Genomic DNA, 16,259 nt, shown 5'->3' on the forward strand with positions numbered 1-16,259 from the left:
AATCAATCAATCTATCTATCTATCAATCAATCAATCTATCAAATGTATTTCCAAAGTCAATACTGAATACTTTCTAAAGGCTCTTCAGGGGGTTGTTGCGTATCTCTGTTAACTGAGACCAGCTCCTTGGGGTTTGTGTGATGGCACGAGCAGACAGAATAGGAAGGGTTTGGTCGCCTAGTGGACAGATTTTAAGAGGTGTCACCAGGCAAGGAACATCATGCTGTAATGGGGAAGAAGATAGGAGGAGAGGAGGAGAGCTCTGCTGCCATCCCAGGTAGAGGGCAGGATACTGGAGACTGAGGATGAGAGGAGAACAGGAGGAGAGCTCTGCTGCCATCCCAGGTAAAGGGCAGGATACTGGAGACTGAGGAGGAGAGGAGGAGAGCTCTGCTGCCATCCCAGGTAGAGGGCAGGATACTGGAGACTGAGGAGGAGAGGAGGAGAGCTCTGCTGCCATCCCAGGTAGAGGGCAGGATACTGGAGACTGAGGAGGAGAGGAGGAGAGCTCTGCTGCCATCCCAGGTAAAGGGCAGGATACTGGAGACTGAGGAGGAGAGGAGGACAGGAGGAGAGCTCTGCTGCCATCCCAGGTAAAGGGCAGGATACTGGAGACTGAGGAGGAGAGGAGGACAGGAGGAGAGCTCTGCTGCCATCCCAGGTAGAGGGCAGGATACTGGAGACTGAGGAGGACAGGAGGAGAGGAGGAGAGCTCTGCTGCCATCCCAGGTAAAGGGCAGGATACTGGAGACTGAGGATGAGAGGAGGACAGGAGGAGAGCTCTGCTGCCATCCCAGGTAGAGGGCAGGATACTGGAGACTGAGGAGGACAGGAGGAGAGGAGGAGAGCTCTGCTGCCATCCCAGGTAAAGGGCAGGATACTGGAGGCTTGCATGAAGCAGGAATATGGTGCAATGCTGTGTCCCAAAACTAGCTGGACCCCCTGCCTGCTTCTCTATCTGTGGTGTCATTTACTGTATGAAGCTTTGGTCTGCAGGTCACAGAGACACTCATCCTATAATAGAGGTCACAGAGACACTCATCCTATAATAGAGGTCACAGAGACACTCATCCCATAATAGAGGTCACAGAGACACTCATCCTATAATAGAGGTCACAGAGACACTCATCCCATAATAGAGGTCTACAGGTCACAGAGACACTCATCCTATAATATAGGTCTACAGGTCACAGAGACACTCATCCCATAATAGAGGTCTACAGGTCACAGAGACACTCATCCTATAATATAGGTCTACAGGTCACAGAGACACTCATCCCATAATAGAGGTCTACAGGTCACAGAGACACTCATCCTATAATAGAGGTCACAGAGACACTCATCCTATAATAGAGGTCACAGAGACACTCATCCTATAATAGAGGTCACAGAGACACTCATCCCATAATAGAGGTCTACAGGTCACAGAGACACTCATCCCATAATAGAGGTCACAGAGACACTCATCCTATAATAGAGGTCACAGAGACACTCATCCCATAATAGAGGTCTACAGGTCACAGAGACACTCATCCTATAATAGAGGTCTACAGGTCACAGAGACACTCATCCTATAATAGAGGTCACAGAGACACTCATCCCATAATAGAGGTCTACAGGTCACAGAGACACTCATCCTATAATAGAGGTCACAGAGACACTCATCCCATAATAGAGGTCACAGAGACACTCATCCCATAATAGAGGTCACAGAGACACTCATCCCATAATAGAGGTCTACAGGTCACAGAGACACTCATCCCATAATAGAGGTCACAGAGACACTCATCCCATAATAGAGGTCACAGAGACACTCATCCCATAATAGAGGTCTACAGGTCACAGAGACACTCATCCCATAATAGAGGTCACAGAGACACTCATCCTATAATAGAGGTCACAGAGACACTCATCCCATAATAGAGGTCACAGAGACACTCATCCCATAATAGAGGTCTACAGGTCACAGAGACACTCATCCCATAATAGAGGTCACAGAGACACTCATCCCATAATAGAGGTCACAGAGACACTCATCCCATAATAGAGGTCACAGAGACACTCATCCCATAATAGAGGTCACAGAGACACTCATCCCATAATAGAGGTCACAGAGACACTCATCCCATAATAGAGGTCACAGAGACACTCATCCCATAATAGAGGTTGCCTTTGACAACAGTCTCTCTTGCCATAGGCCTACATTCATTTACAGAGAACAATCTTTTCCCCTTTGTGTGATTATTACTAAATGTAATGAAACGTAAATGTCCCCCAGCTTGTCTGTCCCAGCGAGGTATAGAGGGAGATCTGCTGCTGGGGTAGAGAGGAGAGAGCAGGGGTAGAGAGGGGTAGAGAAGGGGAGGCAAGGGGTAGAGAGTGGTAGAGAGGAGAGAGCAGGGGTAGAGAGGGGTAGAGAAGGGGAGGCAAGGGGGTAGAGAGTGGTAGAGAGGAGAGAGCAGGGGTAGAGAGGGGTAGAGAAGGGGAGACAAGGGGGTAGAGAGGGGTAGAGAGGAGAGAGCAGGGGTAGAGAGGGGTAGAGAGGGGAGACGGGGTAGAAAGGGGTAGAGAAGGGGAGACAGGGGGAGGAGAGGGGAGGAGTGGAGTGGAGGGGAGGAGAGGCATAGAAAGGGGAGAACCAGAGCAGCAGTGTGGTCTCACCAGAAGAAGAAAACAGAAGGAAAACTGACCCTAAGAGAGATTCTAACAGGAGACTGTTAGCATCACCAGTTACACCCTAAGAGAAATTCTAACAGGAGACTGTTAGCATCACCAGTTACACCCTAAGAGAGATTCTAACAGGAGACTGTTAGCATCACCAGTTACACCCTAAGAGAGATTCTAACAGGAGACTGTTAGCATCACCAGTTACACCCTAAGAGAGATTCTAACAGGAGACTGTTAGCATCACCAGTTACACCCTAAGAGAGATTCTAACAGGAGACTGTTAGCATCACCAGTTACACCCTAAGAGAGATTCTAACAGGAGACTGTTAGCATCACCAGTTACACCCTAAGAGAGATTCTAACAGGAGACTGTTAGCATCACCAGTTACACCCGGGTGGACACCAGACAGACAGATAGATAGATCTCTCCACTAGCAGCGATGAAGCCGTGGTTCCTCTCTTCTCCTGACGAGGTGGTGTGGTGTACCAGGTGTCAGTTGGGAAGCCTTTAGGAGGATGACTGTCCAATAGGTGCCCCTGCCCCCTCCCCACTAACTCCCCCCTGCCCCCTCCCTACTAACTCCCCCCTGCCCCCTCCCCACTAACTCCTCCCCACTAACTCCCTCCATTCCTCTCCCGCTTTTCTCCCTCCTTCTCTTCCTTCAGTTCAGGGTTATAGTCTTTGGGGTGGGGGAAGGGGTTAGGGTGGAGCAGGGCGGGGTCCAGGGGCAGGGGGTGTGGTCAGATACAGGTGGAGGGCTGTGCGGAGGGCTGTTGCTTCCTGTTCCTCAGACCACCTGACTTCTCCTTGTAACCAAGACACATCTGCTGAGACATGTCCACCAGGGCCGAGGCCACCGTTAGACCTACACAGAGACAGGAAGTGTTGTATTAGTAACAGGAAGTGATGTATAAGTAACAGGATATGGTGTAACCAAGACACATCTGCTGGGACATGTCTAGGGCATTGGCCAGACACAGACAGACAGACAGACAGACAGGTTAGTAACATATCTATTAGGGTACTGGCCACCGTTAAACCTACAGACAGATAGACAGGTAGCCTAGTGGTTAGAGCGTTGGACTAGTAACCAGCAGGTAGCCTAGTGGTTAGAGTGTTGGACTAGTAACCAGCAGGTAGCCTAGTGGTTAGAGCGTTGGACTAGTAACCAGCAGGTAGCCTAGTGGTTAGAGCGTTGGACTAGTAACCAGCAGGTAGCCTAGTGGTTAGAGCGTTGGACTAGTAACCAGCAGGTAGCCTAGTGGTTTGAGCGTTGGATTAGTAACCGAAAGGTTGCAAGATTGAATCCCCGAGCTGACAAGGTAAAAATCTGTTGTTCTGCCCCTGAACAAGGCAGTTAACCCACTGTTCCTTGGCCGTCGTTGTAAATAAGAATTTGTTCTGAACTGACTTGCCTAGTTAAATAAAAGTGAAAAAATAAATGTATTAGCAAACAGGAAGTGATGTATTAGGACAAATACGTTCATCACAAACCAATGTGAACCTTAGGATACAGTGGTGGCTAGTGGCACGTTAATTCAGAAGATGGCAGCCATTGCAGAAGTCAACAAGTAGGATTACCGCTGTACGGTATAGCTAAACTTTTTAAAAATTGTTCGATTACTAGGATTTTTGTTACTTTCGGTACTTCTGTCTCACGGCGTCTACTGATTGAGAGAGGATCAAGTCTGTCTATCAGCCTTTACAGGGCTCCGTGCTTTTCTCCTGCCTGTTCCAGTAACTGTTGACGAGGAACCGCTGCTCTGGGAGTCTGGGCTGCATCACGTTTAACTGCCCAGACGTTAACGGTCTTCAATAAATGTGACACGGGCATGTAGAAATGTTGAAACGGTTCATTACTGTTCACAAAACAATGTCTCTACGGGCTAAAAGACTTTACAATGCAAGATGATACCGGTCGTACCCAGCTTTGTAGGCTAACTTTCCTAGCTAGCTGACAGCTGACGTTAACATCAACTCATTACCCTAGTACTTTGTTTGCTGATTTCAAAGCCGATTGTCACCAAGAACTCGATTCATTCACTTCGTCATCTCTGTCAAACAGAGATACTGGAGCAAAATACCTCTGCCTTGTGTCAAGCTTCACCAACCAACCTTCCTGTGTGTGCAAAGAGCATAGCAAAGTGGCTCATGAAATCATGAATGAAGACATTAAAGACAGCGCACAATTTTATGAAAGAAGAGATTGCTTCTTCTACGCAAATGATGTGGATCAGTACCATCAAGTACGTCCCAAAGGATGTGGATCAGTACCATCAAGTACGTCCCAAATGATGTGGATCAGTACCATCAAGTACGTCCCAAATGATGTGGATCAGTACCATCAAGTACGTCCCAAATGATGTGGATCAGTACCATCAAGTACGTCCCAAATGATGTGGATCAGTACCATCAAGTACGTCCCAAATGATGTGGATCAGTACCATCAAGTACGTCCCAAATGATGTCGATCAGTACCATCAAGTACGTCCCAAATGATGTGGATCAGTACCATCAAGTACGTCCCAAATGATGTGGATCAGTACCATCAAGTACGTCCCAAATGATGTGGATCAGTACCATCAAGTACGTCCCAAATGATGTGGATCAGTACCATCAAGTACGTCCCAAATGAAAGAGAAACGGACTGTGTAGCATCCAAAACAAGCTCTATAACCGAACGCATGGACACACTGCATATTGAATAATATTCATTCACCTGTATTGTAGATACGCTACAGCTTACCCAGTTTATTCATAGAGACACACTGCATATTGAATAATATTCATTCACCTGTATTGTAGATACGCTACAGCTTACCCAGTTTATTCATAGAGACACACTGCATATTGAATAATATTCATTCACCTGTATTGTAGATACGCTACAGCTTACCCAATTTATTCATAGAGACACACTGCATATTGAATAATATTCATTCACCTGTATTGTAGATACGCTACAGCTTACCCAGTTTATTCATAGAGACACACTGCATATTGAATAATATTCATTCACCTGTATTGTAGATACGCTACAGCTTACCCAGTTTATTCAGATTTACCATTCAAATACATGATTACCATTATGGTATAGGTCTACACTATCTACACGGAGGTGTGTGTGTCTAGAGGAGGTGTGTGTGTCGCTGGGGGAGGTGTGTGTGTCGCTGGGGGAGGTGTGTGTGTCTAGAGGAGGTGTGTGTGTCGCTGGGGGAGGTGTGTGTGTCGCTGGGGGAGGTGTGTGTGTCGCTGGGGGAGGTGTGTGTGTCGCTGGGGGAGGTGTGTGTGTCGCTGGGGGAGGTGTGTGTGTGTCGGGGGGAGACTGGGGAGAGACGGGGGAGACACTGGGGAGAGACTGGGGGAGACTGGGGGGAGTCTGGGGAGAGACAGGGGGGAGACAGGGGAGAGACTGGGGAGAGACAGGGGAGAGACTGGGGGAGACTGGGGGGAGACTGGGGAGAGATGGGGGGAGATGGGGGGAGTCTGGGGGGAGACTGGGGGGAGACTGGGGGGGAGACTGGGGGGGAGACTGGGGAGAGACTGGGGGGGAGACTGGGGAGAGACTGGAGAGAGATGGGGGGAGACTGGGGAGAGACTGGGGGGGAGACTGGGGAGAGACTGGGGGGGAGACTGGGGGGAGACTGGGAGCTCCAGATGCACGGTTTGGTTACGACAGACAGACAGACAGACAGACAGACAGACAGACAGACAGACAGACAGACAGACAGCGAGAGACAGACAGCGAGAGAGACAGACAGACAGACAGAGACAGACAGCGAGAGAGACAGACAGACAGACAGCGAGACAGACAGACAGACAGAAGGAGGGTATCCCTGTATCTTACCAGACTGACCGGGCGGGGGTATGCCCCCGGTGCCTCTGGGTAAACGGACAAAGATGGAGAGGACAGCAGCCTTGTTCCCAAAACACGGCTCCAGGGCGATGGGCTTGGGTACCGTCTGGACAGGAGAGAAATGGTAGAGCAGGGTGTGAATTACGGGGGAGGCAGGGGGGCGGGCTCAAATCCACTGAATGAGACGTCAGCGCCACGAAATGCAACAAAAGTTGGGTGGAAGGATCGGGGGTCTGTAAATAACGCTCATTTAACATTTCTCCTATTTGTTTAAAATGTAGCGGTAAATATGTTTAACAGTGGTAAATTATGACAGTAAAATCGTCCAAATAAAACCAACTCTCCCACCCGTCTGTCTTGGTTTAAACCATCTATTTCTATGTGGCAGAGCTGTCCACTCTGCTGAACTTTGGCCTCAGCTAAGCTCCTTTACAAATACATTTTCATTTGTACTTCCTTACCATGCTCCTTACATTGCTCCTTACTTTGATTGCCTTCATTCCAATGCATTAGATTTATCCGTTGATACAGTGGGGAGAACAAGTATTTGATACACTGCCCGATTTTGCAGGTTTTCCTACTTACAAAGCATGCAGAGGTCTGTAATTTTTTATCATAGGTACACTTCAACTGTGAGAGACGGAATCTAAAACAAAAATCCAGAAAATCACATTGTATGATTTTTAAGTAATTCATTTGCATTTTATTGCATGACATAAGTATTTGATACATCAGAAAAGCAGAACTTAATATTTGGTACAGAAACCTTTGTTTGCAATTACAGAGATCATACGTTTCCTGTAGTTCTTCTTCTACAGAGATTTGTTGATATATTATTGTTTGCTTTTGTCAGTCAGCTGTTGTTCAGGAGGGTAGACCTACAGGTGTTGTTCAGGTGTGTAGACCTACAGGTGTTGTTCAGGTGTGTAGACCTACAGGTGTTGTTCAGGTGTGTAGACCTACAGGTGTTGTTCAGGTGTGTAGACCTACAGGTGTTGTTCAGGTGTGTAGACCTACACGGACTTTCAACTCCCTACAAAGATTTTCTATGGGGTTGAGATCTGGAGACTGGCTAGGCCACTCCAGGACCTTGAAATGCTTCTTACGAAGCCACTCCTTCGATGCTCGGGCGGTGTGTTTGGGATCATTGTCATGCTGAAAGACCCAGCCACGTTTCATCTTCAATGCCCTTGCTGATGGAAGGAGGTTTTCACTCAAAATCTCACGATACATGGCCCCATTCATTCTTTCCTTTACAGGGATCAGTCGTCCTGGTCCCTTTGCAGAAAAACAGCCCCAAAGCATGATGTTTCCACCCCCATGCTTCACAGTAGGTATGGTGTTCTTTGGATGCAACTCAGCATTCTTTGTCCTCCAAACACAACGAGTTGAGTTTTTACCAAAAAGTTCTATTTTGGTTTCATCTGACCATATGACATTCTCCCAATCTTCTTCTGGATCATCCAAATGCTCTCTAGCAAACTTCAGACGGGCCTGGACATGTACTGGCTTAAGCAGGGGGACACGTCTGGCACTGCAGGATTTGAGTCCCTGGCGGCATAGTGTGTTACTGATGGTAGGCTTTGTTACTTTGGTCCCAGCTCTCTGCAGGTCATTCACTAGGTCCCCCCGTGTGGTTCTGGGATTTTTGCTCACCGTTCTTGTGAACATTTTGACCCCACGGGGTGAGATCTTGCGTGGAGCCCCAGATCGAGGGAGATTATCAGTGGTCTTGTATGTCTTCCATTTCCTAATAATTGCTCCCACAGTTGATTTCTTCAAACCAAGCTGCTTACCTATTGCAGATTCAGTCTTCCCAGCCTGGTGCAGGTCTACAATTTTGTTTCTGGTGTCCTTTGACAGCTCTTTGGTCTTGGCCATAGTGGAGTTTGGAGTGTGACTGTTTGAGGTTGTGGACAGGTGTCTTTTATACTGAAGTTCAAACAGGTGCCATTAATACAGGTAACGAGTGGAGGAGAGAGGAGCCTCTTAAAGAAGAAGTTACAGGTCTGTGAGAGACAGAAACCTTGCTTGTTTGTTATTGACCAAATACTTATTTTCCACCACAATTTGCAAATAAATTCATTAAAAATCCTATAATGTGATTTTCTGGATTTTTTTTCTCATTTTGTCTGTCATAGTTGAAGTGTACCTATGATGAAAATTACAGGCCTCTCTCATCTTTTTAAGTGGGAGAACTTGCACAATTGGTGGCTGACTAAATACTTTTTTGCCCCACTGTATATGTTAATGACAGTATGCATATATGTTAATGACAGTAGGCCTATATGTTAATGACAGTTGACCAATATGTTAATGACAGTATGGCTATATGTTAATGACAGTAGGCCTATATGTTAATGACAGTAGGCTATATGTTAATGACAGTAGGCCTATATGTTAATGACAGTAGGCCTATATGTTAATGACAGTAGGCTATATGTTAATGACAGTAGGCCTATATGTTAATGACAGTAGGCCTATATGTTAATGACAGTAGGCCTATATGTTAATGACAGTAGGCCTATATGTTAATGACAGTAGGCCTATATGTTAATGACAGTAGGCCTATATGTTAATGACAGTAGGCCTATATGTTAATGACAGTAGGCCTATATGTTAATGGCAGTAGGCCTATACGTTAATGGCAGTAGGCCTATATGTTAATGGCAGTAGGCTATATGTTAATGACAGTATGTCTATATGTTAATGACAGTAGGACATATATGTTAATGACAGTATGCATATATGTTAATGACAGTAGGCCTATATGTTAATGACAGTAGGCCTATATGTTAATGACAGTAGGCCTATATGTTAATGGCAGTAGGCCTATATGTTAATGACAGTAGGCCTATATGATAATGACAGTAGGCCTATATGTTAATGACAGTAGGACCTATATGTTAATGACAGTAGGCCTATATGTTAATGACAGTAGGCCTATATGATAATGACAGTAGGCCTATATGTTAATGACAATAGGCCTATATGTTAATGACAGTAGGCCTATATGTTAATGACAGTATGCATATATGTTAATGACAGTAGGCATATATGTTAATGACAGTAGGCCTATATGTTAATGACAGTAGGCCTATATGTTAATGACAGTAGGCTATATGTTAATGACAGTAGGTCTATATGTTAATGGCAGTAGGCTATATGTTAATGACAGTAGGCTAAATGTTAATGGCAGTAGGCCTATACGTTAATGACAGTAGGCCTATATGTTAATGGCAGTAGGCTATATGTTAATGACAGTATGCATATATGTTAATGACAGTAGTCCTATATGTTAATGACAGTAGACCTACATGTTAATGACAGTAGGCCTATATGTTAATGGCAGTAGGCCTATACGTTAATGACAGTAGGCCTATATGTTAATGGCAGTAGGCTATATGTTAATAAAAGTAGGCCTATATGTTAATGACAGTATGCATATATGTTAATGACAGTAGGCATATATGTTAATGACAGTAGGCTATATGTTAATGACAGTAGACAGTATGCATATATGTTAATGACAATAGGCCTATATGTTAATGACAGTAGGCCTATATGTTAATGACAGTAGGTCTATATGTTAATGGCAGTAGGCTATATGTTAATGACAGTAGGCTATATGTTAATGACAGTAGGCCTATATGTTAATGACAGTAGGCTATATGTTAATGACAGTAGGCCTATATGTTAATGACAGTAGGCTATATGTTAATGACAGTAGACTTATATGTTAATGACAGTAGGCTATATGTTAATGACAGTAGGCCTATATGTTAATGACAGTAGGTCTATATGTTAATGACAGTAGGCCTGTACAGGCGTGCAGACAGGGAGCGAGACAGGCAGACAGGATGAGATAGACAGATAGACAGACAGGCAGACAGACAGACAGACAGACAGACAGACAGGCAGACAGGCAGACAGACAGACAGGCAGGCAGACAGACAGACAGACAGACAGGCAGACAGGCAGACAGACAGACAGACAGACAGACAGACAGACAGACAGACAGACAGACAGGCAGACAGACAGACAGGCAGGCAGGCAGGCAGACAGACAGACAGGCAGGCAGACATACAGGCAGACATACAGGCAGACAGGCAGACAGACAGACAGACAGGCAGGCAGACAGGCAGACAGACAGACAGACAGGCAGACACAGACAGACAGACAGACACAGACAGACAGACAGACAAGCAGACAGGCAGACAGGCAGACAGACAGACAGACAGGCAGACAGACAGACAGACAGACAGGATGAGATAGACAGACAGACAGACAGACAGGCAAACAGACAGACAGACAGACAGACAGGCAGACACAGACAGACAGACAGACACAGACAGACAGACAGACAAACAGACAGGCAGACAGGCAGACAGACAGACAGACAGGCAGACAGACAGACAGGATGAGATAGACAGACAGACAGACAGGCAAACAGACAGACAGACAGACAGACAGACAGACAGACAGACAGACAGGATGAGACAGACAGACAGACAGACAGACAGACAGACAGACAGACAGGCAGACAGACAGACAGGCAGACAGACAGGTAGACAGACAGACAGACAGAGACAGACAGATAGGCAGACAGACAGACAGACAGACAGACAGACAGACAGGCAGACAGACAGACAGACAGGCAGGCAGGCAGGCATACAGAATGTTGAACGCTCCTGTGCACACTTCCATTATTGTTGTAGTTCTGTCCTTGAGCTGTTCTTGTCTATTCACGTTCTGTATTATGTCATGTTTCATGTGTTGTATGAACCCCAAGAAGAGTAGCTGTGGCTTTCGCTACAGCTAATGGGGATCCTAATAAAATACCAAAATACCAAACATTTCAACTGTCACCTAACAGCTGCACACATCACCAGTGACACAGAGGTCTTCCAGTCAGACACAGTGGATTGTTCTATAATTGACACCCGTTAACACTTTCCCCATCTCTATCCCCTCCCTATATCATCTCTCTATCCCCTCCCTATATCATCTCTCTATCCCCTCCCTATATCATCTCTCTATCCCCTCCCTATATCATCTCTCTATCCCCTCCCTATATCATCTCTCTATCCCCTCCCTATATCATCACTCTATCCCCTCCCTATATCATCTCTCTATCCCCTCCCTATATCATCTCTCTACCCCCCTCCCTATATCATCTCTCTATCCCCTCCCTATATCATCTCTCTATCCCCTCCCTATATCATCTCTCTACCCCCCTCCCTATATCATCACTCTATCCCCTCCCTATATCATCTCTCTATCCCCTCCCTATATCATCTCTCTACCCCCCTCCCTATATCATCTCTCTATCCCCTCCCTATATCATCTCTCTATCCCCCTCCCTATATCATCTCTCTACCCCCCTCCCTATATCATCTCTCTATCCCCTCCCTATATCATCTCTCTACCCCCCTCCCTATATCATCTCTCTATCCCCTCCCTATATCATCTCTCTATCCCCTCCCTATATCATCTCTCTATCCCCTCCCTATATCATCTCTCTATCCCCCTCCCTATATCATCTCTCTATCCCCTCCCTATATCATCTCTCTATCCCCTCCCTATATCATCTCTCTATCCCCTCCCTATATCATCTCTCTATCCCCCTCCCTATATCATCTCTCTATTCCCCTCCCTATATCATCACTCTATCCCCTCCCTATATCATCTCTCTATCCCCCTCCCTATATCATCTCTCTATCCCCCTCCCTATATCATCTCTCTATCCCCCTCCCTATATCATCTCTCTATCCCCCTCCCTATATCTCTCTATCCCCCTCCCTATATCTCTCTATCCCCCTCCCTATATCATCTCTCTATCCCCCTCCCTATATCATCACTCTATCCCCCTCCCTATATCATCTCTCTATCCCCTCCCTATATCATCTCTCTATCCCCTCCCTATATCATCTCTCTATCCCCTCCCTATATCATCTCTCTATCCCCCTCCCTATATCATCTCTCTATCCCCTCCCTATATCATCTCTCTATCCCCCTCCCTATATCATCTCTCTATCCCCTCCCTATATCATCTCTCTATCCCCCTCCCTATATCATCACTCTATCCCCCTCCCTATATCATAAAAGTAGGCCTATGTTAATGACAGTATGCATATATGTTAATGACAGTAGGCATATATGTTAATGACAGTAGGCTATATGTTAATGACAGTAGGCCTAAAAGTTAATGACAGTAGACCTATATGTTAATGACAGTATGCATATATGTTAATGACAATAGGCCTATATGTTAATGACAGTATGCATATATGTTAATGACAGTAGGCATATATGTTAATGACAGTAGTCATATATGTTAATGACAGTAGGCTATATGTTAATGACAGTAGGCCTATATGTTAATGACAGTAGGCCTATATGTTAATGGCAGTAGGCCTATATGTTAATGACAGTAGGATATATGTTAATGACAGTAGGCCTGTATGTTAATGACAGTATGCATATATGTTAATGACAGTAGGTCTATATGTTAATGACAGTAGGTCTATATGTTAATGACAGTAGGTCTATATGTTAATGACAGTAGGCTTATATGTTAATGACAGTAGTCCTATATGTTAATGACAGTATGCATATATGTTAATGACAGTAGGCTATATGTTAATGACAGTAGGCCTATACGTTAATGACAGTAGGTCTATATGTTAATGACAGTAGGCCTGTACAGGCGTGCAGACAGGGAGCGAGACAGGCAGACAGGATGAGATAGACAGACAGACAGACAGGCAGACAGACAGACAGACAGGCAGGCAGACAGACAGACAGACAGACAGACAGACAGACAGACAGACAGACAGGCAGACAGACAGGCAGACAGATATCATCTCTCTATCCCCTCCCTATATCATCACTCTATCCCCCTCCCTATATCATCTCTCTATCCCCTCCCTATATCATCTCTCTATCCCCCTCCCTATATCATCTCTCTATCCCCCTCCCTATATCATCTCTCTATCCCCTCCCTATATCATCTCTCTATCCCCCTCCCTATATCATCTCTCTATCCCCCTCCCTATATCATCTCTCTATCCCCCTCCCTATATCATCTCTCTATCCCCTCCCTATATCATCTCTCTATCCCCTCCCTATATCATCTCTCTATCCCCTCCCTATATCATCTCTCTATCCCCCTCCCTATATCATCTCTCTATCCCCTCCCTATATCATCTCTCTATCCCCTCCCTATATCATCTCTCTATCCCCTCCCTATATCATCTCTCTATCCCCTCTCTATATCATCTCTCTATCCCCTCCCTATATCATCTCTCTATCCCCTCCCTATATCATCTCTCTATCCCCCTCCCTATATCATCTCTCTATCCCTCTCTGTATCCCCCTCCCTATATCATCACTCTATCCCCTCCCTATATCATCTCTCTATCCCCCTCCCTATATCATCTCTCTATCCCCTCCTTATATCATCTCTCTATCCCCTCCCTATATCATCACTCTATCCCCTCCCTATATCATCTCTCTATCCCCCTCCCTATATCATCTCTCTATCCCCTCCCTATATCATCTCTCTATCCCCCTCCCTATATCATCTCTCTATCCCCTCCTTATATCATCTCTCTATCCCCTCCCTATATCATCACTCTATCCCCTCCCTATATCATCTCTCTATCCCCCTCCCTATATCATCTCTCTATCCCCTCCCTATATCATCTCTCTATCCCCCTCCCTATATCATCTCTCTATCCCCCTCCCTATATCATCTCTCTATCCCCCTCCCTATATCATCTCTCTATCCCCCTCCCTATATCATCTCTCTATCCCCCTCCCTAAATCCTCTCTCTATCCCCTCCCTATATCATCTCTCTATCCCCCTCCCTATATCATCTCTCTATCCCCCTCTCTATATCATCTCTCTATCCCCTCCCTATATCATCTCTCTATCCCCCTCCCTATATCATCTCTCTATCCCCCTCCCTATATCATCTCTCTATCCCCTCCCTATATCATCTCTCTATCCCCTCCCTATATCATCTCCCTATCCCCCTCCCTATATCATCTCTCTATCCCCCTCCCTATATCATCTCTCTATCCCCCTCCCTATATCATCTCTCTATCCCCCTCCCTATATCATCTCTCTATCCCCTCCCTATATCATCTCTCTATCCCCCTCCCTATATCATCTCTCTATCCCCCTCCCTATATCATCTCTCTATCCCCCTCCCTATATCATCTCTCTATCCCCCTCCCTATATCATCTCTCTATCCCCCTCCCTATATCATCTTTCTATCCCCTCCCTATATCATCTTTCTATCCCCTCCCTAAATCATCTCTCTATCCCCTCCCTATATCATCTCTCTATCCCCCTCCCTATATCATCTCTCTATCCCCCTCCCTATATCATCTCTCTATCCCCTCCCTATATCATCTCTCTATCCCCCTCCCTATATCATCTCTCTATCCCCCTCCCTATATCATCTCTCTATCCCCCTCCCTATATCATCTCTCTATCCCCTCCCTATATCATCTCTCTATCCCCCTCCCTATATCATCTCTCTATCCCCCTCCCTATATCATCTCTCTATCCCCCTCCCTATATCATCTCTCTATCCCCCTCCCTATATCATCTCTCTATCCCCTCCCTATATCATCTCTCTATCCCCTCCCTATATCATCTCTCTATCCCCTCCCTATATCATCTCTCTATCCCCTCCCTATATCATCTCTCTATCCCCCTCCCTATATCATCTCTCTATCCCCCTCCCTATATCATCCCTCTATCCCATCTCTCTATACATCTCTATCCCATCTCTCTATCCATCTCTATCCCTTTTTCAGTCCCTCGCTCTGTCGCTATGAATTCAATTCCATTTAAGTGGCTTTATTGGCATGGTAAACATGTGTTAACATTGCCAAAGCAAGTGAAAGAGATAATAAATAAAAGTGAAAAACAAAAATGAACACTAAACATTACGCTCACAAAACTTCAAAAAGAAAAATACATTTGAAATGGCATATTATGTCTATATACAGTGGTGTAATGATATGCAAAAAGTTAAAGTACAAAAGGGAAATTAAAGAAATATGTGTTGTATTTACAATGGTGTTTGTTCTTCACTGGTTGCCCTTTTCTTGTGACAACAGGTCACACATCTTGCTGCTGTGATGTCACACTGTGGTATTTCACCCAGTAGATATGGGAGTTTATCAAAATGGGGTTTATTTTCTAATTCTTTGTGAGTCTGTGTAATCTGAGGGAAATGGCTCCTGAGCTGGACAGCTAAACGGGCAATGGCATGACACACACACACACACACACACACACACACACACACACACACACACACACACACACACACACACACACACACACACACACACACACACACACAGTCCAACACTCCACACACTCTCTCCACCAGAGAGAACACAAACACCCCGGCCTAACCAGGGAGGAAGTGACACGGTGTACCACCAGAGAGAACACACACACCCCAGCCTAACCAGGGAGGAAGTGACACGGTGTACCACCAGAGAGAACACACACACCTCTTTCCGAGTGAGAACACACAGAGAGAGACTGTAATCATATTCATATTCTGACCCATTTTACACATTTATCCTCCTCTCTCTCTTCTCTTCCCTCCCTCTCTCCTCTCTCTTCTCTTCCCTCCCTCTCTCCTCTCTCTTCTCGTCCCTCCATCTTCCCTCCCTCTCTCTTCCCTCCCTCTCTCTTCTCT

General features: G+C 45.7%; 1 protein-coding gene across 1 annotated transcript; it reads right to left on the minus strand.

The window, feature by feature from the left end:
- Positions 1 to 3,277: 3,277 nt before the first annotated feature.
- LOC120040185 (attractin-like) lies at positions 3,278 to 6,630 on the minus strand (the record flags this gene model as incomplete). The annotated part of the gene is made up of 2 exons (XM_038985433.1): positions 3,278 to 3,533; positions 6,516 to 6,630. Coding segments are annotated over 2 exons (240 nt in total), but the record flags the coding sequence as incomplete, so codon positions are not given.
- Positions 6,631 to 16,259: the final 9,629 nt, after the last annotated feature.

This window comes from Salvelinus namaycush, unplaced genomic scaffold (genome assembly GCF_016432855.1).
Source record: "Salvelinus namaycush isolate Seneca unplaced genomic scaffold, SaNama_1.0 Scaffold3322, whole genome shotgun sequence".
Taxonomy (NCBI): domain Eukaryota; kingdom Metazoa; phylum Chordata; class Actinopteri; order Salmoniformes; family Salmonidae; genus Salvelinus; species Salvelinus namaycush.